The following is a 27,752-nucleotide window of genomic DNA, read 5'->3' on the forward strand; positions in this document are numbered from 1 at the left end:
GGGGGCTGAGGGCTGAGCTCTGCAGGTGTCTGGGGAGAAGCATCTAGATGCAGGAAAGAGTAAGTGCAAAGTCCCTGGGGCAGGACATGCCGGGGGTGTTCCCTGAACAGAGAGAGATCAGGGGTGTGAAAGCAGCGTGAGCGAAGGGGAGGGGGTGAGGGAGGCAACCCGGGGACCAGATTGCAGGCCCTCGTCAGCCACTGCGCGGACGTAGCCTCTACTCTGATGAGCCAGGAGAGTTCGGCACAGGGAAACTACGTTGCATTGGGGTGTGGCAACTGTGTTGAAGACCAGCTGTAGGAGGAGGAGAGAAGAAGCAGGGAAGCCATCATGATGATGATCCGTGAGGAAGAGATGGTGGTGGCTGGGACCCTGGAGGTGTCAGTGGAGGTGACAAGCAGTGCACAGACGGTGGATATAATCTGAGGATGCAACCCACAGGACTTGCCTGGGGGTTGCTGGGCAGAGGAGAACTGTTAGAGCAAGAAGACTGGGGGTGGCTCCCGGCTTCTGGATGGAGCACACAAGGAGCGAAGGGGAGGGGGTGCCATTTGTTGAGCGGGAAAGGCTGTCAGAAAGGAGGAGGCGGAGCCCGGGGACGGGCTGGGCAAGGGCCTGCGGACCCGTGGCGGGAGCATGTGGATGCTCTCTTCTGGTCTTTCTCTTTTTCTTTGCAAAGTAAGAATCAAGATGGGGGCAGAAATTGAGGCTGGGGAGAAGGCCTTGGAGTTGAGGAGAGAGAAGGTATGAAAGAGGCATCCTGGAACGCGGGGGAGTGAATGGGCTTGGGGAGTGTCACGGGATTTGGGGCAGCACAAGGGCTCACCTGACGTCAGCTCTCACGTGACCCACTTTACCTTCCTGTGCCGTTTCCTGCTTGTGCCCTGCCCACACCCGGCTCCTCTGAGCAGACCATGGCGCTGGGGTATTATGCGGGGTATTGTCTTTAGCTTTCATCAGACACTTGGTCATTTGGGGACAGTAGCTGTGCCTGACTCGCTTTCTAATCCCCACAGCACCTGCCGTGGTATCCTGCCCACAGCGGGTATCAGCAAGCTTTTGCTTAAATGTTTGTCATTTGACTAGAATGGGACTCAGCTTTTGAGCCTGGATTATGACACACATCTCTGGTTTCCTTCCACAAACGTGTTTTAGATCTTTCATTTCTGGTCGTTTCCAGTAATCCATTTGTTATCCCATTCTTTTTTCTCCCCAACTAGTTTGGTGGTGACTTCAGGGAAAGAAATTTAACTGAACTTGAAGGGAAGTTCAGACGTCTATTACAAAATATTAGAGAAGCCTCAGAACACAGCCTCGAGAAAAGAAGTTTCAATTAGTGCAATTAGATTTAGTTGGGCATTGGAAGGCACAGATACCCACTTCAATTTGGTTTCCACTAATGCATTTTAAAAACACCCAATTTGGGACCAAACTTCTGGCAGTGAACATTAGAAGCACAGACATCTCAACTGCCAGGAGATACACAGCACTGGATAATACCAAGTCCCTCCCACTCCAGAGAATTTTATTTCATTAAGGCTCATTAATGCTTTCATGTCTTCTGATATAGTGGTTCTTAAACAGGGCTATGTTTTAGAACCCCATGCTTTTGCAGCGTATAAATTCCTGAGTTTCACCCCCAGATCTTTTTTTTCCACCAAATATCTTATTTAAAGTTTTCCATATATACATATAATTTCCTAAAGGTTCTTTATAAATTTCTTATGTATTTGTTCCTTTGAAGTTCCAGTGTTCTTTTTTTCTTTTACTTTTTTTTTAGTTTCTGCACGTACCAATTCCATGTTATGTTAATAATAGTGATGCTTTTTTCTAAAAACAGTAGTATAATTTTCTAATTATCCTAAAAGATTTTACTAGGCAAATATCTAACTAGCTAAAATAAATGTTCTTGCATTTCTTTTTTTTTTTTTTTTTTTTTTTTTTTTTTTGCCGTACGCGGGCCTCTCACTGTTGTGGCCTCTCCCGTTGCGGAGCACAGGCTCCGAATGCGCAGGCTCAGCGGCCGTGGCTCACGGGCCCAGCCGCGACGCGGCATGTGGGATCCTCCCGGACCGGGGCACGAACCCGCGTCCCCTGCATCGGCAGGCGGACCCTCAACCACTGCACCACCAGGGAAGCCTCTTGCATTCTTATAGGTTAGTTGGGCCTGAGGTCAGCTACACAAACTCTGAGAGGCTATTTTTGGAGTGAATCTCTGCATACTCAAAGCACATGTAGCATAGTTCGTTCTTTTTTTTTTTCATTTTTTTTAACATCTTTATTGGAGTATAATTGGTTTCCAGTGTTGTGTTAGTTTCTGCTGTATAACAAAGTGAATCAGCTATATGTATACATATATCCCCATCTCTGCTCCCTCTTGCGTCTCCCTCCCACCCTCCCTATCCTACCCCTCTAGGTGGTCACAAAGCACCGAACTGACTTCCCTGTGCTATGCAGCTGCTTCCCACTTAGCTATCTATTTTACCTTTGGTAGTGTATATATGTCAATGCTACTCTCTCACTTAGTCCCAGCTTACCAGTCCCTCTCCCTGTGTCCTCAAGTCCATTCTCTATGTCTGCATCTTTATTCCTGTCCTGCCCCTAGGTTCAACAGAACCTTTTTATTTTTTTTTAGATTCCATATATATGTGTTAGCATATGGTATTTGTTTGTCTCTTTCTGACTTACTTCACTCTATATGACAGACTCTAGGTCCATCCACCTCAGTACACATAACTCCATTTCGTTTCTTTTTATGGCTGAGTAATATTCCATTGTATATATGTGCCACATCTTCTTTATCCATTCATCTGTTGATTGACACTTAGGTTGCTTCCATGTCCTGGCTATTGTAAATAGAGCTGCAGTGAATATTGTGGTGCATGTCTCTTTTTGAATTATGGTTTTCTCAGGGTATATGCCCAGTAGTGGGATTGCTGGGTCATATGGTAGTTCTATTTTTAGTTTTTTAAGGACCCTCCATACTGTTCTCCATAGTGGCTGTATCAATTTACATTCCCACCAACAGTGCAAGAGGGTTCCCTTTTCTCCACACCCTCTCCAGCATTTACTGTTTGTAGATTTTTTGATGATGGCCATTCTGACCGGTGTGAGGTGATACCTCATTGTGGTTTTGATTTGCATTTCTCTAATGATTAATGATGTTGAGCATTCTTTCATGTGTTTGTTGGCAGTCTGTATATCTTCTTTGGAGAAATGTCTATTTAGGTCTTCTGCCCATTTTTGGATTGGTTTGTTTGTTTTTTTGTTATTGAGCTGCATGACCTGCTTATAAATTTTGGAGATTAATCCTTTGTCAGTTGCTTCATTTGCAAATATTTTCTCCCATTCTGAGGGTTGCCTTTTCATATTGTTTATGGTTTCCTTTGCTGTGCAAAAGCTTTGAAGTTCCATTAGTTTATTTTTGTTTTTATTTCCATTTCTCTAGGAAGTGGGTCAAAAAGGATCTTGCTCTGATTTATGTCATAGAGTGTTCTGCCTATGTTTTCCTCTAAGGGTTTTATAGTGTCTGGTCTTACATTTAGGTCTTTAATCCATTCTGAGTTTATTTTTGTGTATGGTGTTAGGAAGTGTTCTAATTTCATTCTTTTACATGTAGCTGTCCAGTTTTCTCAGTACCACTTACTGAAGAGGCTGTCTTTTCTCCATTGTATATTCTTGCCTCCTTTACCAAAGATAAGGTGACCATAGGTGCGTGGGTTTATCTCTGGGCTTTCTATCCTTTTCCATTGATCTATATTTCTGTTTCTGTGCCAGTACCATGATGTCTTGATTACTGTAGCTTTGTAGTATAGTCTGAAGTCAGGGAGCCTGATTCCTCCAGCTCCATTTTTCTTTCTCAAGATTGCTTTGGCTATTCGGGGTCTTTTGTGTTTCCATTCAAATTATGAAATTTTTGTTCTAGTTCTGTGAAAAATGCCATTGGTAGTTTGATAGGGATTGCATTGAATCTGTTGATTGTTTTGGGTAGTATAGTCATTTCCACAATGTTGATTCTTCCAATCCAAGAACATGGTATATCTCTCCATCTGTTTGTATCATCTTTAATTTCTTTCATCAGTGTCTTATAGTTTTCTGCATACAGGTCTTTTGTCTCCTTAGGTAGGTTTATTCCTAGATATTTTATTCTTTTTGTTGCAATGGTAAATGGGAGTGTTTCCTTAATTTCTCTTTCAGATTTTTCATTGTTAGTGTACAGTGTACAGTGCAAGAGATTTCTGTGCATTAATTTTGTATCCTGTTACTTTACCAAATTCATTGATTGGCTCTAGTAGTTTTCTGGTAGCATCTTTAGGATTCTCTTGTATACTATCATGTTATCTGCAAGCAGTGACAGTTTTACTTCTTTTCCGATTTGGATTCCATTTATTTCTTTTTCTTCTCTTATTGCCATGGCTAAAACTTCCAAAACTATGTTGAATAGTATTGGTGAGAGTGGGCGACCTTGTCTTGTTCCTGATCTTAGAGGAGATGGTTTCAGTTTTTTTACCATTGAGAACGATGTTGGCTGTGTGTTTGTCATATATGGCCTTTATTATGTTGAGGTAGGTTCTCTCTATGCCTACTTTCTGGAGAGTTTTTATCATACATAGGTGTTGAATTTTGTCAAAAGCTTTTTCTGTGTCTATTGAGAAGATCATATGGTTTTTATTGTTCAGTTTGTTAATGTGTGTTACATTGATTGATTTGTGTGTATTGAAGAATCCTTGCGTTCCTGGGATAAAGCCCACTTGATCATGGTCTATGATCCTTTTAATGTGCTGATGGATTCTGTTTGCTAGTATTTTGTTGAGGACTTTTGCATCTATGTTCATCAGTGATATTGGCCTGTAGTTTTCTTTCTTTGTAACATCTTTGTCTGGTTTTGGTATCAGGGTGATGGTGGCCTCGTAGAATGAGTTTGGGAGTGTTCCTCCCTCTGCTATATTTTGGAAGAGTTTGAGAAGGATAGGTGTTAGCTCTTCTCTAAATGTTTGATAGAATTCGCCTGTGAAGCCATCTGGTCCTGGGCTTTTGTTTGTTGGAAGATTTTTAATCACAGTTTCAATTTCAGTGCTTGTGATTGGTCTGTTTATATTTCCTATTTCTTCCTGGTTAAGTCTTGGAAGGTTGTACTTTTCTAAGAATTTGTCCATTCCTTCCAGGTTGTCCATTTCATTGGCATATAGTTGCTTGTAGTACTCTCTCATGATCCTTTGTATTTCTGCAGTGTCAGTTGTTACTTCTCCTTTTTCATTTCTAATTCTATTGATTTGAGTCTTCTCCCTTTTTTTCTTGATGAGTCTGGCTAATGGTTTATCTATTTTGTTTATCTTCTCAAAGAACCAGGTTTTAGTTTTTTTGATCTTTGCTATTGTTTCCTTCATTTCTTTTTCATTTATTTCTGATCTGATCTTTATGATTTCTTTCCTTCTGCTAACTATAGGGTTTTTTTGTTCTTCTTTCTCTAATTGCTTTAGGTGTAAGGTTATGTTGTTTATTTGAGATTTTTCTTGTTTCATGAGGTAGGATTGTATTGCTATAACCTTCCCTCTTAGAACTACTTTTGCTGCATCCCATAGGTTTTGGGTCACCGTGTTTTCATTGTCATTTGTTTCTAGGTATTTTTTGATTTCTTCAGTGATCTCTTGGTTATTTAGTAGTGTATTGTTTAGCCTCCATGTGTTTGTATTTTTTACAGTTTTTTCCTGTAATTGATATCTAGTCTCATAGCATTGTGGTTGGGAAAGATATTTGATGCGATTTCCATTTTCTTAAATTTACCAGGGCTTGATTTGTGACCCAAGATATGATCTATCCTGGAGGATGTTCCATGAGCACTTGAGAAGAAAGTGTATTCTGTTGTTTTGTTTTGTTTATAAATTTATTTATCTTATTTATTTTTGGCTGCGTTGGGTCTTCGTTGCTGTGTGCAGGCTTTCTCTAGTCACAGCGAGTGGGGGCTACTCTTTGTTGTGGTGCGTGGGCTTCTCATTGCGGTGGCTTCTCTTGTTGCGGAGCATGGGCTCTAGGTGCATGGGCTTCGGTAGTTGCAGCATGCGGGCTCAGTAGTTGTGGCACACGGGCCCTAGAGCACACAGGCTTCAGTAGTTGTGGCACGCGGGCTCAGTAGTTGTGGCTCACGGGCTCTAGAGTGCAGACTCAAGTAGTTGTGGCACGTGGGCTTAGTTGCTCCGCAGCATGTGGAATCTTCCCGGACCAGGGCTCGAACCCATGCCCCCTGCATTTGCAGGCAGATTCTTAACCACTGCGCCACCAGGGAAGCCCTATTCTGTTGGTTTTGGTTGGAATGTCCTATAAATATCAAGTAAATCCATCTTGTCTAATGTGTCATTTAAAGCTTGTGTTTCCTTATTTATTTTCATTTTGGATGATCTGTCCATTGGTGAAAGTGGGGCGTTAAAGTCGATTTCCCCTGTTATGGCTGTTAACCATATGTATTGAGGTGCTCCTATGTTGGGTACATAAATATTTACAACTGTTATATCTTCTTCTTGGATCGATTCCTTGATCATTATGTAGTGTCCTTCTTTGTCTCTTGTAATAGTCTTTATTTTAAAGTCTATTTTGTCTGATATGAGAATTGCTACTCCAGCTTTCTTTTGATTTCCATTTGCATGCAATATCTTTTTCCATACATTCACTTTCAGTCTGTATGTGTCCCTAGGTCTGAAGTGGGTCTCTTGTAGATGGCATATATCACCCCCAGATCTTAAATCTAGATTTCCAGGGGTGAAGTTCAGGCTGGCATTTTGCACAGGTTTTCCAGATGATTCTGTCATATGTCTCTTGTTAAGAACAACTGCTCTAGTTAGTAGAAATTCCTGTTTAGTGGTTGGCAGACTTTCCTGTAAGGATAAAGATAGTAAATATTTTCATCTTTGTAGGCAAAGTTGTGAGTACTCAAATCTGCTATAGTAACATGAAAAGAATCATAGACAGTATGTATAATAAATGATTGAGCTTGGCTGTGTTCCAATATAACTTTGTTTACTAAAACAGGGATGGGTCTGGCCCTCAGGCCATAGTTTATAGATCCTGGGATTATATCAGCATCTCTGAGTTTGGGATTCCACAGCCAGGCAATGATGTTTTACCAGGAGCTTCCAGTGTGCAGCCCCAATTGAGAATTTTAGAAAATCCATAGGCTCAATTCCAGACACTTGAACCAAAGGGGACGTGAAGCAAAAGGACAGAACCATTTTGCAGATCAGAATGTTTTTAGGTTTTTCGTTATGTTTCATGACTGGATATTATTTGGATTTTCTGGGTCCAAGTGATCATTTATAACCACTTAACATTTATTGTTAGGAGGTCAACGTTTAGTAGACACATCTTCAAGGGCTCTTTTTGAAAATGACAGGATACACAAAACATTCACTCTAGGGGGACACTGACCTCCGGGCATGGGCACAGTTTTATTCCTCCAAATTCAAACAAAGAGTGGTGACAGGCAAAATCAACAGCTGCAGGAAGACTCCAGGTGCTTACCTTAGGAGATTGATACGGTCTTGGGATGATTTTGTAAAGCAGCGCATTTGACCTGAAGACATGGCTGCCCAGAGGTTTCTTGACAAATACCATGAGAAGGTGTTGCTTCCCCATCACTTTGTAAGGAGCTACTTGCCATTGCCGACGTATCGTGTCAGTGGGATCGGGGCCGGGGCTCGCGCTAATGATGAGAACTCCGAGAGGTGGGGCGACCGCCGCTAGGGCATGCCTTCCTGCTGTCTCTCCCCAGGCTGGGCATTTCACCTGGCTGGCAGGGTGGGGCATTCATTGCTGGCGTGGAGACAAGCCAGACACAGCTTAGAGGTGAACGGGTGAATTCTGATATCTCGGTTTGGCAGCTCTGTGCCAATAAAATAAAACTCAAGGAATGGTGTTTACCCAAGAGAATTGTCGTCTTGAATATTTAGCATATTCTTCACTCATTAAACTCCTATTAAGTGCCTCCTCTATACTAGGCATGGCCAAGGCAGCTGCCTCTCACGGTCCCTGCTCCCTGGAAGCCCCCAGGCCTGTGGGAGACACACAGACAAGCAGTTAGAACAGCAGGAGTTGATGCTATGACAGGGCAAGAACACGGAGCCATGGGAGCAAACACAAGGGGCATCTTTACAGCTCCTTACAGAAGGGAGGGAGGGAAGGCAGGTGGGAAGGAGAGAAGGAGAGAAGGAAGGATGGAAGGAACAGTGGAAGCAGGAGGGAAGGAAAGGAGGAAGGGAAAAGGCAGAGGTTCTAGAAGGGCTTCCTGGGACCAGGAGGAGGGGGCATTGAGGATGTGGCAGACCTGTATATATATGGTGACGATTTTACAGCAAGTGACAGGAAGGCATCTCGAGGAAGAGACACCTTTTTCGAGTTTGCATAGAGGTGCCGCACGGGCTCTGGCAGCCTGAAGGTTTTGAAGGGTCTGCTGTGTCACACATGTCGAGGACTTTGGATTGGGTACTGAAGGCATTGGGTCACCGTTGAGGGGTTAATCTGGAAATTGATATGCAAAGTTTGGCGTTCTAGAAAGATCACTCCTGACACCAGTGTGGAGAGTGGGTTGGAAGAAGACAGGAAGCAGACAGCCTTGTCAGGAGGCTCTTGAAATAATCCAGGCAAACGAGGATGAGGTCCTGGAGGAAGGCTCTGGAAGTCTGGAAGGAGAGGAGGATTGCGGGTGCTTTCCTGAGATATAAGCACTACGGCCTGGTGAGGAGGTGTGGGAGGTGAGGGTCAGGGAGAAGTGAGGGACCTCAGAGGTTTCTGGCTCCTGCACCGTGTAGGAGTACTTGCCAGATAAGTTAAGGGTCAGGTGAACGTGGTAACCACTACACTGTGGAAATCATGCCTAAGTTAAAAAGTGAATTTCAGAAACAGAAATTTAGAAATGCATAGGCACTAGATGCTTCCTTTCTGTTTACAAGTGGCTGTAAACCGGGATTCCTTGGACTTCAATGCCTTTGTAAAGTTCAAGTTTCTTACTGAATTCCAATGCCTGGTCTAATGCCAAGACTGTAATTGACAGTAAACCTTTGCATTTCCCTGTGGTGTTCTCAGCCTGTGGGGCCCTGGCATTGGGACCTTGTATGGCAGCTGTGATGGAAAGCTGCTGTGATGGACAGCTGCTGTGATGGACAGCTGCTGTGATGGACAGTCAGGGCGGTGCTCATGCCAGCCTGGGTTCCAAGGCTTCTCTTGTGATGAATATGCCCTTGGACACATCCAGTGCCCTTCTTGTCAAGTTAGGTGACTGCTGAAGTATAAACAAGTTAGAGATTATGCAAAGACTGTAAAGTTGCTCTGATATACCCTGATCTTTTTTTCTTAATTATTACAAAAAAATAATTCCACAACTTTGTTACTAAGCTTTTACCTGAAAAAGGGCAAAGGGAAGGTGTGGGATTTAGCTAACTTTTCAGATTATCTATTACTCTAACCCTTGTAGAAAACCTTTCTGAAATGCATGAGACTTCCCTTCCTTGAGAAGTGGGGGGAACTCAGTCAAATCTTTGAGTCTTTCAGGATCTTCCTCAAGGGACCATGTTGCAGGTTTAGATGCTAGTGTTCTTGGTTTTTTAAAATCTTTATTAAGTATAATTGCTTTACAATGTTGTGTTAGTTTCTGCTGTACAACAAAGGGAGTCAGCTATATGTATACGTATATCCCCATATCCCCTCCCTCATGAGCCTCCCTCCCACCCTCCCTATCCCACCCCTCTAGGTCGTCGCAAAGCACCAAGCTGATCTCCCTATGCTACGCAGCTGCTTCCCACTGATGCTAATGTTCTTGATAGAAATGTAGATGTTTTAAATATGAGAACGGTTTGAATACATACACTAATCTGGAACATACCTTGAACACAGCTTTTAAAATCAGTTATCAGCTTGTATTCTTGGCATCATAGAAAGGGCATGGGCTTTAGAATCAGACAGACCTGGGTTCAAAGCCCTACTTAGCTCCTCTGGCTGTGTGACCTTGGGCAACTTAATTAACCTTTCTACTAACCTAAATGTCCATCGACACATGAATGGAGAAAGAAGATGTGGCACATATATACAATGGAATATTATTCAGCCATAAAAAGAAACAAAATTAAGTTATTTGTAGTGAGGTGGATGGACCTAGAGTCTGTCATACAGAGTGAAGTAAGTCAGAAAGAGAAAAACACATACCGTATGCTAACACACATATATGGGATCTAAAAAAAAAAAAAAATGGCACTGATGAACCTAGTGGCAGGGCAGGAATAAAGATGTAGCCATAGAGAATGGACTTGAGGACACAGGGTGGGGAGAGGGGGAAGCTGGGGCGAAGTGGGAGTAGCATAGATATAGATACACTACCAAATGTAAAATAGCTAGTGGGAAGCAGCTGCATAGCACAGGGAGATCATCTTGGTGCTTTGCCACGACCTAGAGGGGTGGGATAGGGAGGGTGGGAGGGAGGCTCATGAGGGAGGGGAGATGGGGATATATGTATGCATATGGCTGATTCACTTTGTTGTACAGCAGAAACTAACACAGTATTGTGAAGCAATTATACTCCAATAAAGATCTATTACAGGGCTTCCCTGGTGGCACAGTGGTTGAGAGTCCGCCTGCCGATGCAGGAGACACGGGTTCGTGCCCCGGTCCGGGAAGATCCCACGTGCTGCGGAGTGGCTGGGCCCGTGAGCCATGGCCGCTGGGCCTGTGCGCCTGGAGCCTGTGCTCTGCAACGGGAGAGGCCACAACAGGGAGAGGCCCACGTACCGCAAAAAAAAAAAAAAAAAAAAAAACTATTAAAAAAAACCTTTCAGAGCATCTTTTTCCTCAACTATAAAATGCTTACGTATCTTGCGGGCTTTTGCTTGACTTCACTATTTAATCCATCCATAATAAAGTCAAGCAAGAGCTCTGTCTTCTTGGGAAATATTGATTGATTGAGACATACTGTACACGGCAGCGGGAGTCCTGAGGTGAGCTCTCCCTAAGTTTTCAGTTTGATAGGTGTTTCGTTCTTCTATTGCTATGTAATAAATCACCCCAAAATTTAGTGGCTTAAAACAATAAGGGTTATTTCTCGCAATCCTGTGGCTCAGCTGGGCAGTCTTTCTGCCGGACTTGCTGGAGGGTCTGCTGGGGCTCGGTGTCTCTCTCCATGTGGCCTTTTATCCTCGATGAGGTCAGACAGGGTACCTCCCTGGTGGTCTCAGGGTTCCCAGAGGGTGAACATGGAAACCACAAAGCCTGTTGTGACCTGGGCTCTGAAATCCCACAACAGCACTTGCCTCTCATTCCACTGGTCAAAGTCAGTCATGAGGCCAATAAGTGATTTCGATAATTAAAGTGTGAAAGACAAACACAGCTAAATAGAGAGTGGGAGAGGGAAGGGGGAGCTGCTGGTACACACTGGGTGGGGAAGGCCTTCCTGACCGAGACCTGAAGGTTGAGAGGGAACCAGGGGAGGGGTGTTACCTGCCGGCCAGAGCAGAGGTGCTGAGGTAGGACTGGAAGCAGCCTGCCTGCTGGGAAGGGCTCATGCCTGGAGGATTGAGACAAGCCAAGTGAGGTTCCCCCAAAGCCACGTCTGGCACTTACTAGGGCTAAATGTATGTTCATCTCTTTTCTTCTGAGAAATGGAGGTAGGAATATGTTTAATTCAAGATTATCATTCGATGGGAATCTATGAAGTTGAAGTTTTACTAAACAAGGCTCAGTTTGGGGAAAAACAATTGTTCCCATGGGGGTAGATGCTAGAAGATTGTAGGTACTTTGCAAACCAGAGCCTGCCCTGGATGTTTCTGAATGGTATCTCTAATCTTTCCAGGAGAGATGTTTCACTCCCCTTAAGATGCAGTCTTCTGGGTTAGGACTGTGTGTAAACCATAGATTACTCAGAATCTGTGGGTGAAGGGATGGAGGATGGAGACCCCGCTGAACATCTCTTCCCCTTCGCAGGCTGTGACTGTAACCTGGCAGGAGTTCTCCCCGAAATATGTGATGCCCACGGGCGGTGTCTGTGCCGCCCCGGGGTGGGGGGCCCTCGGTGCGATGCCTGCCGCTGGGGTTTCTACTCCTTCCCTGTTTGCCAAGGTAAGTGGGCCACATGTACGTAGTGATCGTCAGTCCCCCGAGGTAAGTCTCCCCCTGAGGAAATGCAGAGGCTCCTTTTGGCAGAGCTGTGTGGCCTATTGTTTAATAAATGAGCCCCTGGTCTATATATGTATGTTACGTGTGACTGTCCTCAGGGCCAGGCCATGTCACCTCCCCTCCTTTGTCTTTTCAGCCTTACTCTTCCTCCTCCCAGGTGGTCGAGCCCATGGGCTCTGGAGTCAGCACCTGGGTACAAATGCAGGCTCTGGGCAGGAAGTGGTACCTGGATAGTGTTGAGGAAACCGCCAAGGAGACAAGGGCAGGGAGCAGGGTGTTCCAGGCGAGGGAACGGCACACACAGAGCCACAGACTTGGTTCGCCTCTTAGTCCCGCATCCTAGTAAGAGTCACTGAAGGCGCCGGAGGGGAAGGGGCGGAGTCTGGCCAGTCCCTAGAGCATGATGGGTGTGCGGTAAATGTTGGGTGACCGGCAAATGAATGAATGAATTTGCCCCCGTTCTTCTCCTCCGCCTCCTTCCCATTGCCTGCCATTGTTCTCCTCGGTGGCTAAGGTCATAGGGAAAACGAGGGGAGAGAAGAAGGGAAGGTGATCAGTCAGGACTCAGGGCCGGAACTAAACCCAGCAGGGACTTGCTGTGGGTTATTAGGTGCTGACCGACTCAGTTAGGCTCCAGGCTGGGCTTCCAAGGAGGCTCCTTGTGTCAAGCCCAGACTCCTGCGATGCAGCTCAGGGACAGGGGGACCGCGGTCCTTCTGCCTCCATGGCCATCCAGGGCCCCCAGGAAGCCAGCCAGGGCACAGCAGCAGAAATGCTCAGCCTTTCTAATCTTATTCAAGTAGTTATTTGCAAAACCCGATTGGCACCCAGAGCCCAGCGCCAGGAGAATCTGGGAAGTGCTGTTTCTAGCTTCCAGCCTCTGAGCACAGGAGGCGGGTAGCATCGGCGCGGAGGCACGTCACCCATGAGGGTGGCCACGCTAAGGAGCTGGGAGAGTGGGGCAGGAGCGGGAAGGTCCCTCCCCGAAGCAGGAGACAAAGTGGCGAAGAACCAGGTTCACACTAGCTATCAACTTGAGCAAGTTCTTACCCGCTCTGTTCCTCAGTTTCCTGGTAATAGCGCCCGCCCTGTGACATGTTGTGTGGGTTACGTGTGTACTGATGTGTAAAATTCTCAGAGCCCGGGAAGCGCTCACCTGTACGGTAGCTGCTGTTCCTTTAACCCTCCTTTCTCTGCCTCATACTTCCCTCTACATCATTTTAAGAGCCTGTAGCCTCAATCCTGGTTGATCTCCCTGTCTGCATAGATGCCTGTGTGCCATATCCCAAGCCCTTCTTTTTCCTCCTCATCCCCTGACATGTCCTGGACCTCTATCCTCTGCCCCACTTCTCAGCCTTTGCCTCTCGGGCCACAGAAGCTCTCGGCAGTCCCTGCCCAGAGATTTAGGTCACCTGGCAGGTGGAAGGGTACGGAAAAGAAGGGGTATCTTTTGTTTCCCTGCCTTGAGTTCAACCAGAGAAGTTCTGTGTTAGAATTTGGAATGCCCAGCGCATTTCCTGTGGAAACCTCAGTACAGGTGATGCTTATGTTGGAGTTGTATGCATCATACTAGAGGCAGATTCAGTGCTGAGCTGGCGCTATGGTCTGGTGTGGTCACCTTGTCCTTGTACATATATTGTTTCTGTTGAAAGATGTCCCAAATAATGAAGCTTTGGAGCACGAGTTGGGGGTGCTTACATTTCTGTTTTAAGCTGGAGGCACTGAATCTCTCATTGACCAAATGAAGGAGAACTCGCAGGAGGGAGACGGGATGGAGGCCTTCCACCTCAGGGTCCACTAGGGGCCGAGTCTAGAGGGACTTATGTGGGGAGCAGGCAAGGTTAAGAGTAGTGAAAACGAGGTCTGTCAGACAAAAGCAGGAGGAGAAGGTTCAGGGCAGCCTCATTCCTGGCGGGGTGTAGAGGTGTGCCCTAAAGTTTGTTCTTCCAGATTTGAACCATTAGGCTCTGGAAGCGTTTGGGACGCTCCTACATTCTGTCAGCGATGGTCTCCCTTCTCTAGTGCTTGCTTTTTCTAACAGCTTTTGTGATCTTTTAAATTTTTTCCTCGGGGGCAGCGTTGAAGCCAGTGGCTGAAGCCCAGACATGCTGAAATCTGAATCTGGTCTAGCATCAAGGTCTGACCCAGTATTTTGTGATCTTTCTTAGATGAAGTTGATTGCTTGGCCCCTGGAATTTTAGAATCAAACCAGTGTGGCCCCAAATGCTACATCAGATGGTCTGGTATATTCCAGCCAAAAAATGTTTGTGTGGCTTTGTTCTATATTGCTTTAAAAATTTTAAAAATCTTCTTAAAAAGAAGTCTAAAACCCTTCTCAATTGCGCTTGCCAACTGCAGTCCAGCGTTTATGTTTTGCATTAACTTAATTTACTCCAGACTTTAAGCACAAGGCCATCTCCTTCTCAGTTTTTTTTTTTTTTCTTTTTGGTACTGGGCCTCTCAATGTTGTGGCCTCTCCCGTTGCGGAGCACAGGCTCCGGATGCACAGGCCCAGCGGCCATGGCTCACGGGCCCAGCCGCTCCGCGGCATGTGGGATCTTCCCGGACCGGGGCACGAACCCGTGTCCCCTGCATCGGCAGGAGGACTCTCAACCACTGCACCACCAGGGAAGCCCTCAGTTTATTTTTGACTCACTCAAGTGCCCTGCAGTTTTCTTTCTTGTAGCTGAAAGTCAAATCGTAGCTGTGAGGCCACATAGAGAATTGTCTCTGTGTATTTCAGTTTTACGTTTGTGTTGACGTCTGACTCAGCTCTTTATGTGCAACCACAAAACACACAGCGACTCTCTGGAAGCTTGGTCCTTTGGGGGTTTACTGTTCCCTTCTCCTCCTCTCCGTCCTGTCCGTCGTCATTCCTGCCTTCTTGTCCTTCATCTTTCTCTTCCTCTTCTTTCCTTCCTCCTCCCCCCCTTTTTTTTTCTGGTGCAGTTTGCTAAGTCGCAACTAGTCAGCACTTAGAACAGAGGCCAGGAGGGTGGGAGTGTGGAGACAGCGGCCCTCCCATGACTTGGCACTGAAGGCACTCAACGTGCAGCTGCCCCCAAACCGCAGTGGCCCAGGGCCCGAACTGTCCCCATTGGAGTTTGCTCTAGTCTCTGGGTTGTAGTTGCAGACTTTTCCTTAGAAAAGTCCTGGCAACATATGTTGCCAGTGCAAGATTAACCTCCTTCTGCGTGTCAGCATATTCTCTTGAATCCGACAAACTGGCCCCGGGAAGAAGCCACATGCACCGGCAGATGGCAGAAGACACAGCAGGGGAAAGTTTCTGACCTGGGATGCTCCCGGGAGAGCCCTCCCGGCCTTTCCAAGGGGGAAAACAAAATCCATAGGGCTGGGCCAAGTTCTGTGCAATTTTGCTTTGAACGGGCCCTCTGCTCTGTAATTCAGCGTGTGTCTAGAAGAGCATTGAGGTGATTGGAAGAAGCCTTGGGATTTTCTGTAGATCTGATCTGATCTCCAGTTAGCCAGAGAAGTGGAGGGTGCTAAGTATCGTGGAACTGAAATGTTGGCTTTGCGGCTGTGAGTGAAGAGCGCCAGAGAAGGCGCCAGCCTGCTTTTCCAACAGAAGGAAAAGCTCTAACATCACGCGCGACGAGAACACCCCTGAAACAATAAGGAGCTCTGTTTCCCTTGCAATTTCTGTGTTGTCTAGGACTGTCGCCTCACTCTGTGAGCTTATTCACTGCAGGGGAAGAAGCTGGCATCCCTCGGAGCAATACCTCTCACAGCAGCGCTGCAGGGGTCAAGGAGAGAATGCACATCTGTAGAACTACAGGGCTGGACCTGGAAGAGCATTTCAATAGCTCTTATCCCTTCATTTAACAAACATCTGTTCGGCATGTACTAGGGACCAGGGCTGTGCTTGATGCTGGAAGATTTGGGGGGAGCACAGCAGACAAGCTCCCTGATTCCCTGGACATTTATTATCTTTTTTTTTTTAATACTCTTTGGGAATAAAAGTGTCTTAGAGTAAAAGCACAGTGAGGAGCAGACGAGAAGAAAATACTCCAGAAACTCCGAAGAACCTGGCTCAAAACAAAGAGCAGAATTAAAATAGTCACAAAGGCTTATAGTATTTCCAAGAGTGAGAAAAGGCCGCCAATGGTGGGGTTCGGGTTTGAGATCTGGCAACTCTACTGATAGTTGGATTGAAATGCGAAGTGTGATGCCAGACTGAGGCATTCAGGATTTAAAATAACGTACCTGCGTTTAAGGCTGCATCTTTGTTTTCACTTCTGAAGTGTAACTCCGTCTCCTGAGGCTCCCTGGACAAACCCCGTTGGCCCTGGGAGTCAGGGTCGGTGTCACCCACGTGATGCTGGCTGGAGCTGCCGCCTCTGTGCTCCAGGCTCCTGCTGCGGCTACCCCGACTGCCTGCATGAGTGCCTCCTCTCTGCCTTCACTTTCCTTAAAGGAAGAGTAGCAGAAAGAACCTGTGTTAGGGTTCTCCAGAGGAACAGAACCTACAGGATATGTGTCTGTGTATATAGATAGATGTGGGGATAGATAGATAGATTTATTTTAAGGACTCGGCTCCTGGATTGCGGGGGCTGACAAGGCTGAAGTCTGCAGGGCAGCAGGCTGGAGACGAGGAAGGAGCTGATGCCGCAGCTGGAGCCCACAGGCCTCCTGGAGGTGGAATTTCTTCTTCCTCTGGGACCTCCCGCTTTTCTCGTTGAGGTCTGCAACTGATGGGATGAGGCCCACCCACTTCGTGGAGAGTAACCTGCTTTACTCAAGGTCAGCTGATTTAAATGTTTGTCCCGTCTAACAGAACGCCTTTACGGCAGCATCTGGACTGGTGTTGTGCGAACATCTGAGCCCTATAGCCTAGCTGACATGAAAACATTAACCATCACAAGGCCCAAGAACGTTTCCTCAGTAATCTGACCCTGGGGAGGGACTTGATCTCTGCAGACAGGCCTGCAGGGAACATGGGGCCATGAAGGAATGCTGACCTAGACGGCAGAAGAGCTGAGTCCTTGTCCTGCTGTCTGCCAAGAGCTGGTTGAGTGGCACTCGGCCCGTTTCTTCCTCTGTCTTATGTTTAGTTTCTAGGCACCATGTCAGTAATGCTCTAGCCCCTCTCCTGGAGTTCTAGCTCGATGTGGTCAGGGAATGGGTGTTTCTCATATTTGCCTCCACCCTGACACCCGGTCACGGGGCCATAGAACACAATAGAGCTGCAATCAAGGTCTGCTGGATGTATGCATGTAACATAGGAGGGTGGAAGGATGGTAAACGCTCCTAGGCCTGCCACTTCCTAACTGGGCCTCTCAGAACAAGTCACAGAGCCCGTTGAAGTCCCAGGTAACTTGTAAATGAGAAAACGAGCCACACTCCCTTCCAGCAGTGAGTTTATTTTGTGATTCTAGTGACAACTCGGGTAAACGCTACCACTGTTATTATCACAGAAAAGCACTATCAGAGTAACTCACCGCTTACGGGCCTGGGCCGAGCGCTGTCAAAGAGAACGAAAATGGCATGGTCTCGTCCCTGTGGGAGCGCTGTGCTCCAAGGCTTAACGATGTGGGCCTTTACAGATCCAAAGGATGCCTGCAAAGAAATCACTGGAATTGGCACTTTATCTCATCTTTTCTTTCCCAAGGCCTCAACGAGTGTGGAAATTTTGAAACCTTGCAAACAAGGTCATGTGTGTGTGTGTGTGTGTGTGTGTGTGTGTGTGTGTGTGTGTGTGTGTGTATTGTTAAGTGGTTTTTTTTTTAAACTGCATACACCGAATGTAAATTTGGAAGTCAGGAATACTAATCCACTGGTTCCCATTAGTGCAGCACAGAGCACATCCCAAGCACTGGGGGACTCGGATGATCACGACAGTAACGTTAGCAAGAGTGAGTGCTCCCTGAGCAAGCACTGCGCACACTGCCCTTCTCGTCTGTGGCTGCTGACTCTCTAGTGATCTCGTGGGGTGGGTGCTGTCATCAGCTCGTTTCTAGAAGAGGAAACTGAGGCTTGGAGAGGCTAAGCAACGTGCCCGTGATCACACAGCTATTAAGTGGCAGAGCTGTTACTTGAATCTGGATGTGTCTGCCCCGGAGACTGAAGCCCTTTGCTACAGGCTAATTTGGTGACCTTGGACAGGTCACTTAACTTTTTTTTTTTTTATATCTACAATACATATAATTTTTTTTTTTACATCTTTATTGGAGTATAATTGCTTTACAATGGTGTGTTAGTTTCTGCTGTATAACAAAGTGAATCAGTTATACATATACATATGTTCCCATATCTCTTTCTTCTTGCGTCTCCCTCCCTCCCACCCTCCCTAACCCACCCCTCCAGGTGGTCACAAAGCACCGAGCTGATCTCCCTGTGCTATGCGGCTGCTTCCCACTAGCTATCTACCTTACGTTTGGTAGTGTATATATGTCCATGCCTCTCTCTCGCTTTGTCACAGCTTACCCTTCCCGCTCCCCGTATCCTCAAGTCCATTCTCTAGTAGGTCTGTGTCTTTATTCCTGTCTTACCTCTGGGTTCTTCATGACATTTTTTTTCTTAAATTCCATATATATGTGTTAGCATACAGTATTTGTCTTTCTCTTTCTGACTTACTTCACTCTGTATGACAGACTCTAGGTCTATCCACCTCATTACAAATAGCTCAATTACGTTTCCTTTTATGGCTGAGTAATATTCCATTGTATATATGTGCCACATCTTCTTTATCCATTCATCCGATGATGGACACTTAGGTTGTTTCCATGTCCTGGCTATTGTAAATAGAGCTGCAGTGAACATTGTGGTACATGACTGTTTTTGAATTTTGGTTTTCTCAGGGTATATGCCCAGTAGTGGGATTGCTGGGTCATATGGTAGTTCTATTTGTAGTTTTTTAAGGAACCTCCATACTGTTCTCCATAGTGGCTGTACCAATTCACATTCCAACCAGCAGTGCAAGAGTGTTCCCTTTTCTCCACACCCTCTCCAGCATTTATTGTTTCTAGATTTTTTGATGATGGCCATTCTGACTGGTGTGAGATGATATCTCATTGTAGTTTTGATTTGCATTTCTCTAATGATTAATGATGTTGAGCATTCTTTCATGTGTTTGTTGGCAATCTGTATATCTTCTTTGGAGAAATATCTATTTAGGTCTTCTGCCCATTTTTGGATTGGGTTGTTTGTTTTTTTGTTATTGAGCTGCATGAGCTGCTTATAAATTTTGGAGATTAATCCTTTGTCAGTTGCTTCATTTGCAAATATTTTCTCCCATTCTGAGGGTTGTCTTTTCGTCTTGTTTATGGTTTCCTTTGCTGTGCAAAAGTTTGAAGTTCCATTAGGTCCCATTTGTTTATTTTTGTTTTTATTTCCATTTCTCTAGGAAGTGGGTCAAAAAGGATCTTGCTGTGATTTATGTCATAGAGTGTTCTGCCTATGTTTTCCTCTAAGAGTTTGATAGTTTCTGGCCTTACACTTAGGTCTTTAATCCATTTTGAGCTTATTTTTGTGTATGGTGTTAGAGAGTGATCTAATCTCATACTTTTACATGTACCTGTCCAGTTTTCCCAGCACCACTTATTGAAGAGGCTGTCCTTTCTCCACTGCACATTCCTGCCTCCTTTACCAAAGATAAGGTGACCATATGTGCGTGGGTTTATCTCTGGGCTTCCTATCCTGTTCCACTGATCTATCTTTCTGTTTTTGTGCCAGTACCATACTGTCTTGATTACTGTAGCTTTGTAGTATAATCTGAAGTCAGGGAGCCTGATTCCTCCAGCTCCGTTTTTCGTTCTCAAGATTGCTTTGGCTATTCGGGGTCTTTTGTGTTTCCATACAAATTGTGAAATTTTTTGTTCTAGTTCTGTGAAAAATGCCATTGGTAGTTTGATAGGGATTGCATTGAATCTGTAGATTGCTTTGGGTAGTAGAGTCATTTTCACTTAGCTTCTGAACTTCACTATGTAACCCTGGAATTCAACGAGGTAATCTCTCCAGTCCCTTCCAGTTCTTAAGGTGTGAAACCCTCCAGCTCAGGAAATAGTGGGCCATGTCCACCGCTCTCCTCTCCCCAGAAGCAGGTCCTCACAGTGAGTGCTGAGTGAGGCTGAGTAACTGCCACCTTGTGGGAGGTTAGCTGCAGGGACTGGTAGGAACCTGACCCAGCAGGAAGGAGTAGAGAGGGGAATGTCCAGAATCTCTTCTCTCCATCCATACGTGTTTAGTCACCTGCTTGAGGGGGATGAAGGGAACCTGGGATGCTTTCCTGTCTATTCCCAACCCTGCCTGCATCACTTTTTTCACGATTATTCAGTTACACCTCACCTTGAGAAACTAAGTTTGAGGAGAGGGGATCACTGTAGGCCAATCTGGACTGGAATGGTTTGCATTTGATCCCCAGTGGGATGTAGAATTAATGTGGCCTCTCTATGGACTCACGTCCCCAGTCAGCTGTTCCCTGCGTCTTCCTCTGATGAGCACCGTTACTGAATGCAGGAAGCATCCCCCAGATCCTCATCCACAACCAGCCAATCTTGGTCGGTATGAAATTAACAACAGAAAAACCCCAGCATTTATTGATTGCTCAGTATGAGCCAGGCATTGAACCCAGCTCTTTCAAGTATTCCCTTTATCTAATCCTGGCAACAATCTTATCAAGTAGACGCTAATATTATTCCCATTTAAGAAAGGGGAAACTGAGGCTTAGAGCAATCAAGCGACTTGTTTCAAGTTCCATGTCCGATGAGACGTGGAGCTGGAACTTGCATTTGGGTCTTTCTGGCCCCGCCTCCATACTCTTATGCGGGTCCTGTGCCCCCCTGCCCTGGGTCTTACTGAGGTCTTTTCATCCAGCCTGCCAGTGTTCAGCCCTTGGCTCCTACCAGACGCTGTGCAGCCCAGTGACTGGACAGTGCGAGTGTCAGCCGGGGACCACAGGACAACGGTGTGACAGGTGTCTCTCAGACGCCTCTGATTTCCCCCACTGCCAAGGTAGGGAAGACATCAGAATGCTGGAGGGCGGGTTCCTCTCTGAAGTATGTGCGGGCAGCATCCCAAAGAAACCTGCAGACCCCTGCAGACCCACCACTGGTCACTGATACACTTTTGACCCTAATCTGCCTGGTTCCTCCCCAATTTGAGTCCATTGAAAATGGGTATACCAGTTATACATCTTAAAAGAAATCTAAAAATGACTTATTCCTAAAATTTTAAAAATTATTTCATGTGCTATAAATTTGTGTTTCTTTTTCTCTTTTTTTAAAATATTTATTTGGTTGCACTGGGTCTTAGTTGTGGCTCGCGGGCTTCTTAGTTGTGGCATACGAACTCTTAGTTGTGGCATGCATGTGGGATTTAGTTCCCTGACCAGAGATCTAACCTGGGCCCCCGGCACTGGGAGCGTGGAGGCTTAACCACTGCACCACCAGGGAAGTCCCCATAGATTTGTGTTTCTTGATTTGCATGTAAATTCTCTGTGCAGCAGTGTGGCAGAGGTGACCCCTTTTAGCTAAGCTGAGCATTCTTGTCCCCCTTCCCAAGGCAAAGTGGCTTCTCTCTGGTCCTGGGTGGCGGCACCGATGTGTCTGCTCCGTAATTTCCTGCAGGTGTTCTAACAGGTCCCCCTGCAGGCAGGCAGAGCAGGGCTTTGCTGGGGTTCTGCTCTCCTCTCTTGCCTGCCACTGGCCTCCTGGGGGATGGTGTCATCCCACATCAGCCCAGGTGTGAGGGGCCGGGGAGTGGGGTGGACCAGAGTCTCTTCAGTTTGGAAAGAGTGAGCCAAGGATTGCAACACTGTCCTGGGTCGGTCCTCATGCCTGCAATGATACGAGAGATGAGAGTGTGCCGGGCTCAGTGACTCAGGGCACAGACCAAAGATGCCCAGGATGGGCTTCCCTGGTGGTGCAGTGGTTGAGAGTCCGTCTGCCGATGCAGGGGACACGGGTTCATGCCCTGGTCCAGGGAGATCCCACATGCTGTGGAGCGGCTAGGCCCGTGAGCCATGGCCGCTGAGCCTGTGCGTCCGGAGCCTGTGCTCTGCAACAGGAGAGGCCACAAGAGTGAGAGGCCCACGTACCGCAAAAAAAAAAAAAAAAAGATGCCCGGGAATCTCCCTGTGCCCCCGGAGTGTGCAGGCCCCAGTGGCGAGTAGCTCCTGACTGCTGCTTTCAGAGACTCTTTCTCTGTTGAGAAGCGGGTGTTTGTGAAAGGCTGACCCAGACTTTGCATCAGGAGACTGTGGTTTTCTCACACCCCTTCCTGCTCCTGATGGCGCTTGGAGCCTGGCACAGAACCATCTGAAGACAGGGCTGCAGCTCCAACTTGATTCCCCAGAACCTCGCTGACCAGAATCCTCAAGAGATCAGGCTTTCTTGCCGGTGGCAACAGTAGCCAGCAGTCAGAGGGGACTGCTCACTTTGGAGAAGGCCTGGAGGTCCCTGGAGAGGGAGGCTGTCCCAGGCTTGGTGTCCTCACCTCCCCGGGGTCGGGAGTGGAAGGAAGTGCTGAGCAGTAGGCAGAGGGGCTGGTCAGCCAGGACAAGTTCCCTGGAGCTGGATGGGGCCACTGGGCAGCTTGGGGAGGAGCCAAGGGCTGGGCGGGGCCAGGTCGGAGAGCAACAAGGAGCTGGAAGGTTGTGTTGGCTTGTTACAGAAGAATTCAGGAGCATCAAAAAAGGAAGAGACAGAGGGCTTCCCTGGTGGCACAGTGGTTAAGAATCTGCCTCCCAATGCAGAGGACAGGGGTTCGAGCCCAGGTCCGGGAAGATCCCACATGCCGCAGAGCAACTAAGCCCGTGCACCACAACTACTGAGCCTGCACTCTAGAGCCTGTGAGCCACAACTACTGAGCCCGTGAGCCACAACTACTGAAACCTCCAGGCCTAGAGCCTGTGCTCCGCAACAAGAGAAGCCACTGCAGTGAGAAGCCCGTGCACCGCAACGAAGAGTAGACCCCACTTGCCGCAACTAGAGAAAACCCGCGTGCAGGAACAAAGACCTAACTCAGCCAAAAATAAATAAATAAATTTGTAAAAAGAAAAAAATGGAAGAGACAGAGAGAGAATATCATCAAGGGGGAAGTTGAAACAAAGAGAGGAGACAATAAAGGCAAAAAGCCTAGGGAGCAACGTGTAAGAAAACAAGATCATATTATGGGTTTATTTCAATTATTTGAAAAAGGCTCAGAGCAGGCTTACCTAAACTCTCTTCATTTTTATTTTTTATTTATTTATTTTTTGGGCCTCACAGCTTGTGGGATGTTAGTTCCCCGACCAGTGATTGAACCCAGGCCCTCGGCAGTGAGAGTGCCGAGTCCTAACCACCGGACCGCCAGGGAGTTCCCTCTTCATTTTTAACGCCGTGTGATAGTAATGCTGAGACACTGCAAGACCCTAATTTGTTGAAAAGAGATTATGACATTGGGTTTGTAATACTCTATTGACTAAGGCAAGAAAGCAAATTAATTAATTTCAGAAATAATTTTAATACAGGTGGAGAACAAGGGGTCTGTGATAGTTAAAGAATTGTCTTGAGTAACTAAAACATATACTAACAGATTCTGTGACATCTAATTGGACAATTAAAAAATCTCTTGGTACAATACTGCCCTCTTCTGGATAACCCGAACGAGGTTCAAAATTCTAGACTCCTTTCCCCAGTCTCCTTTGTTATCAGGTGGAAGTGAACTTTTAGTAGTAGGCAGGGAAGAGGGTTGTTCGGTGGCCAAAGGGGTGATTTGGGGATTAAGGACCATGAGGATTGTTCAAGGTGTCTTTTTCTGAATTATATGCAAAGTCCTTGCCACCCATCTATCAAAAAATACAAATGTAGATGCACCAGTTTTAAAAACAAGTAAAACTTAAAAACAAAACAAAAAAACCCTCAAAACATCAAAACAAAGGGACAAACAAACATTAAAACCCCAGACATTTACACCACTTCTAAATCATATACAGGCTCCAGCAGTGTCTGTGACCCAGCCGGAACCCTGGACTCCAATTTGGTAAGTAGAGGATTGTAAAAGGGTTGCCATTCTAACTATTGTTCTGATACTTATTTGAGACCGACACATTTGGGAGCTTCCTGGAATTAAAAGTACATTAAAATAAGACCTGAGGCCAGATAGCTTGAAGAGACCACTGCTCTTTTTCAAAGTGCATATGTGATATTGTGATTTTCTGCCCCAAACAAAAGAATACGGTTTATTTAAACTTTGAACTGCAGAGTCCTAGCGTTACTCTGAGGGCGTTGCCACCCTGGAAACCTGCGCATAAGCCTGCCATACATAATTAAAATTAAGAAAATCAGAGGCCAGTACACATTTCATTAAGCTGTGTACAAAGTAATTGCAATTTATTTGCTATTACTCCAAGCACAATACCATGGCATTCTGATTCATTTTCTAAGCACTTTAGAAATGATCTGTCTTCTTGGCCTCAGAGCTTGGAGAAGCTGGAACTCCAGGCCCTGGAGGGAAAGGGGAGAGACATTTTGCCTTTTCACTATGGGGCTTCACGGTGTTTAAGCAAGGCAGTGACTCTGGCATATTATAGACACACTTGCAGATAAACATAATTTTCTACTACCTCTCAGCATGTTAAATATTCAGATATTTTCCGTTAAGGTTTATAGTCCGTGCTGTAACAGAATCAACAAATAAAGTCAATGAGTCGTTAACATTTTTTTTCTTTTTCTGAATTTTCCAATTTTGCTTTAACCATGTATATGGTTTATGTGTGTAACAAATAAATAAGAAAACAAAATCAATTAGCAGACTGTTGAAATCAACCCAGTACTTTTATTCTGCCTGGACACACTTAATTTACATTTCGTGACCAAAATATATTTCTGTGACAAGCTTTGTTCAGAACACTTGTTTGGAAACCTTCTTAATTTTGAGATGTCAAGCATTAGTTTGATTTTCTTTTTAAGGGGCATTGCCGATGCAAGCTTCATGTTGAAAGCCCTACTTGTAGCATCTGCAAACCATTATATTGGAATCTGGCCAAAGAAAACCCCAGTGGATGTTCAGGTGATGTTTCCTTCGAACAATATTTTACTATATTGTAACTTCCTCTTGATTTTCTTTACCTCAATGACTAAACTCACAAAAGAGCTATTGATTTAATCTGTTCAGTTTGTTTGAAATTCTGTGTAAGCGTCTTGATCCCCCCCCCCCACTTTTGGCAGAACTTCTGTCATTTTCAAAATCTCAGCAAGGGATTTATATCCTGTTTCCATATGTATCATGTTTGAGAAGGCAGCTGCTTGATAAATGGTTTTTCCGCCTTGTTTTTATAATCCACACTTCCCGGTTTAATTTTATTTTCATTTTATGCTTAGATTGAAGCCAGTATAGGAACTTGGAAACACCAAGCTTAAGACGGCTAAGTGGAGTGAATATCTTTTAATAGGGTATATTTTCATGTAAGCATTATCGATAATGACCTTGACATTAGAATCATGTAAGAATCCCATGATGTTGCAGCTTTTGTCTTTTATGAGTGGTCATGAACACACCAGTACTCCTTGTAGGTAGATGGTATTGATCTGGCTGTTGGGTTCTGCTGACCCCAGAAAGCAATTCAGTTTTAGGCCTGACTGGTGCAAAGTGGAGTTCTGCTGAAGGATGCTAGAAAGTGATTGTAGGATTGCTGGTGTGTCCTGTTCCCAGAGCCGGAACTGTCCTTTTTGTAACCTTGGTCCAAGGATGCTCTCTTATCTTCCCAGAATGCCAATGCTACGTGGCGGGAACCGTGAGCGGAATTGGAGAGTGCGGGCAGGTAATGTGGGCCTGTTTTTCCCAGGATGCCGGTCGAATATACTAGCAGTTAATTGTGGGGTTTCTGCAGGAGGGTGTTAGTGCCACCTTCATGGAAGCTTTCAGATCCCGGCTACCCTGCTTCCTATGACACAATGAGCCAGTTTGAAATCTTGAAGATTAGCAGATTCTGCCATCTCACCAAATTTTGTCATCCGCTCATTGTTCTGCAGTTAGATGGTGACTGTCACTGTAAGTCCCACGTCGGTGGTGATTCCTGTGACACGTGCGAAGATGGATATTTTGCTTTGGAAAAGAGCAGTTACTTTGGGTGTCAAGGTAAGTCCTTCCAGGGGGTCCTGAGTAAGGCGAAAGGACAAAAGATGGACAAAGAATGGCAGAGTAGCCTTGCTTCTGCGTTCACTGTCTTCTTGCAGGCTTTCTGAGGGGATGGGACTGAAAAGATCTGTCCGGGGAAATTGGCCAAACATTCCCTTAAAACTAGAAATAAATTGCAAACAGGGCTGCTTCCACTTTTCTTCTACCAGCACACTGTTAAATTGGTTTAATTATAAAATTAAACCAATTTAAATTATAAAATTAAACCACTTTTCTTCTACCAGCACACTGTTAAATTGGTTTAATTATAAAAAAATCATAATTGGGATGCGGGGGAGCCATAGGGGAGATGTAAATAACAGCAAGACTTAGAGATTTTAAAGATAAATTTTGAAATATTAAAAAAGCTCACACAGTAATATTGTGTGATAATATTGTGTTAAATAATGAAGTTGCAGGAGCCCCACAAGGCTACTCTGGTATCTTTCAAGCAACCTCTCCTTCACCCACTGATTACAGTAGCACTATGCTGTGAAATTGTGTTTAGCTCCTGGGCTGCTGTCGCCTTACGTGGGACAACAGTGTGGGAACTGGCCCTACAAGTGCACCTCCGACTTTCAAGTGGACTCTTGGAGGGACTTGCTGTCTTACTTTGGGAGGTTCCTACGTATTTCAAACACCTGCCAGATGTAAGACGTGGCAAGGGAAAGAAGGAGCAGCCCTGCAACCCCGGGCTTCCTGATTTCCACTTCTTGTAGAGGGAGGGGAAGCCTCCAGCGTGGAGATGCTTTGATGGGTGACCACTGCTGTTTCCCGACTCTCAGGGTGTCAGTGTGACATTGGTGGAGCCGTCACCCCTGTGTGCAGCGGGCCCTCTGGAGTCTGCCGGTGCCGAGAGCACATCGTGGGGAAGACCTGCCAGCGGTGAGTCTTCACGGGGGTCCCCTCCATACTGACATCGTGAAGGCTCTCTCAGAGACCTGTCTGTGCCGACAGTTCTGGGGGAGAGAGAAGCGGTCCCAGCGTAAGAGGGCCAGTGAAGCTGTACTGTCATTTGCAATCTGGACACTTGTCAGTGAGGGCAATTAAAACAGGAGGTAAAGTTGCCCTAAAAACGATTCCACTTTGTAGAGATCACAGAGTGGCCTCACGGGAAAGTTCCCAGAGGTGCAGAAAGCCAGGTGGGCGAGACTTGGGCTGGATGCATGAGGTGGGTTCCCACAGCTGAACCTCCACGTGGAAGTCACAGCCTGGGGGAGCCCAGCAGATGCAGCTCCTGCTTCTCCCGCGGGATCCGTGACTGTGGGGCTGGGGGTTAAGACAACTTTAGAAGTGGGAGGAAGTCCCTCATCTGATGCAGAAGCAAATCAAAATGAACAGAAGGAGCAAGGGTGCCAAGTGGAGACTGAGGTCCCAGAGGGGCTGTAGCAGGTATGGAGCACGCTGCCTCTGTCCTGCCTGTTTAGCAGTTTCTATATTTATATGAAACCATGATCCATCCATAATTGTCCATTAGTGGAAGGAAGAAA

General features: G+C 46.0%; 1 protein-coding gene across 10 annotated transcripts in view; it reads left to right on the forward strand.

Moving 5' to 3' along the window:
• Positions 1-27,752, forward strand: part of LAMA3 (laminin subunit alpha 3) — a 241,787-nt gene that overhangs the window by 79,553 nt on the left and 134,482 nt on the right. For 8 of the 10 annotated variants that reach the window (XR_004521554.2, XR_004521553.2, XR_012325354.1 and 5 more), the window contains exons 12-18: positions 11,956-12,090; positions 20,980-21,117; positions 24,080-24,126; positions 25,056-25,155; positions 25,854-25,906; positions 26,118-26,223; positions 27,048-27,147. Coding sequence is in view for 7 of the 10 variants with exons in the window: in XM_033837630.2 (XP_033693521.1) it covers positions 11,956-12,090; positions 20,980-21,117; positions 24,080-24,126; positions 25,056-25,155; positions 25,854-25,906; positions 26,118-26,223; positions 27,048-27,147 (679 nt within the window). In the remaining 3 variants the exon portion in view is untranslated. The remainder of the gene's footprint in view (positions 1-11,955; positions 12,091-20,979; positions 21,118-24,079; positions 24,127-25,055; positions 25,156-25,853; positions 25,907-26,117; positions 26,224-27,047; positions 27,148-27,752) is intronic. The other 2 variants (XM_033837628.2, XM_073790596.1) reach the window with 2 other exon arrangements.

Source organism: Tursiops truncatus, chromosome 13 (genome assembly GCF_011762595.2).
Source record: "Tursiops truncatus isolate mTurTru1 chromosome 13, mTurTru1.mat.Y, whole genome shotgun sequence".
Lineage (NCBI taxonomy): Eukaryota > Metazoa > Chordata > Mammalia > Artiodactyla > Delphinidae > Tursiops > Tursiops truncatus.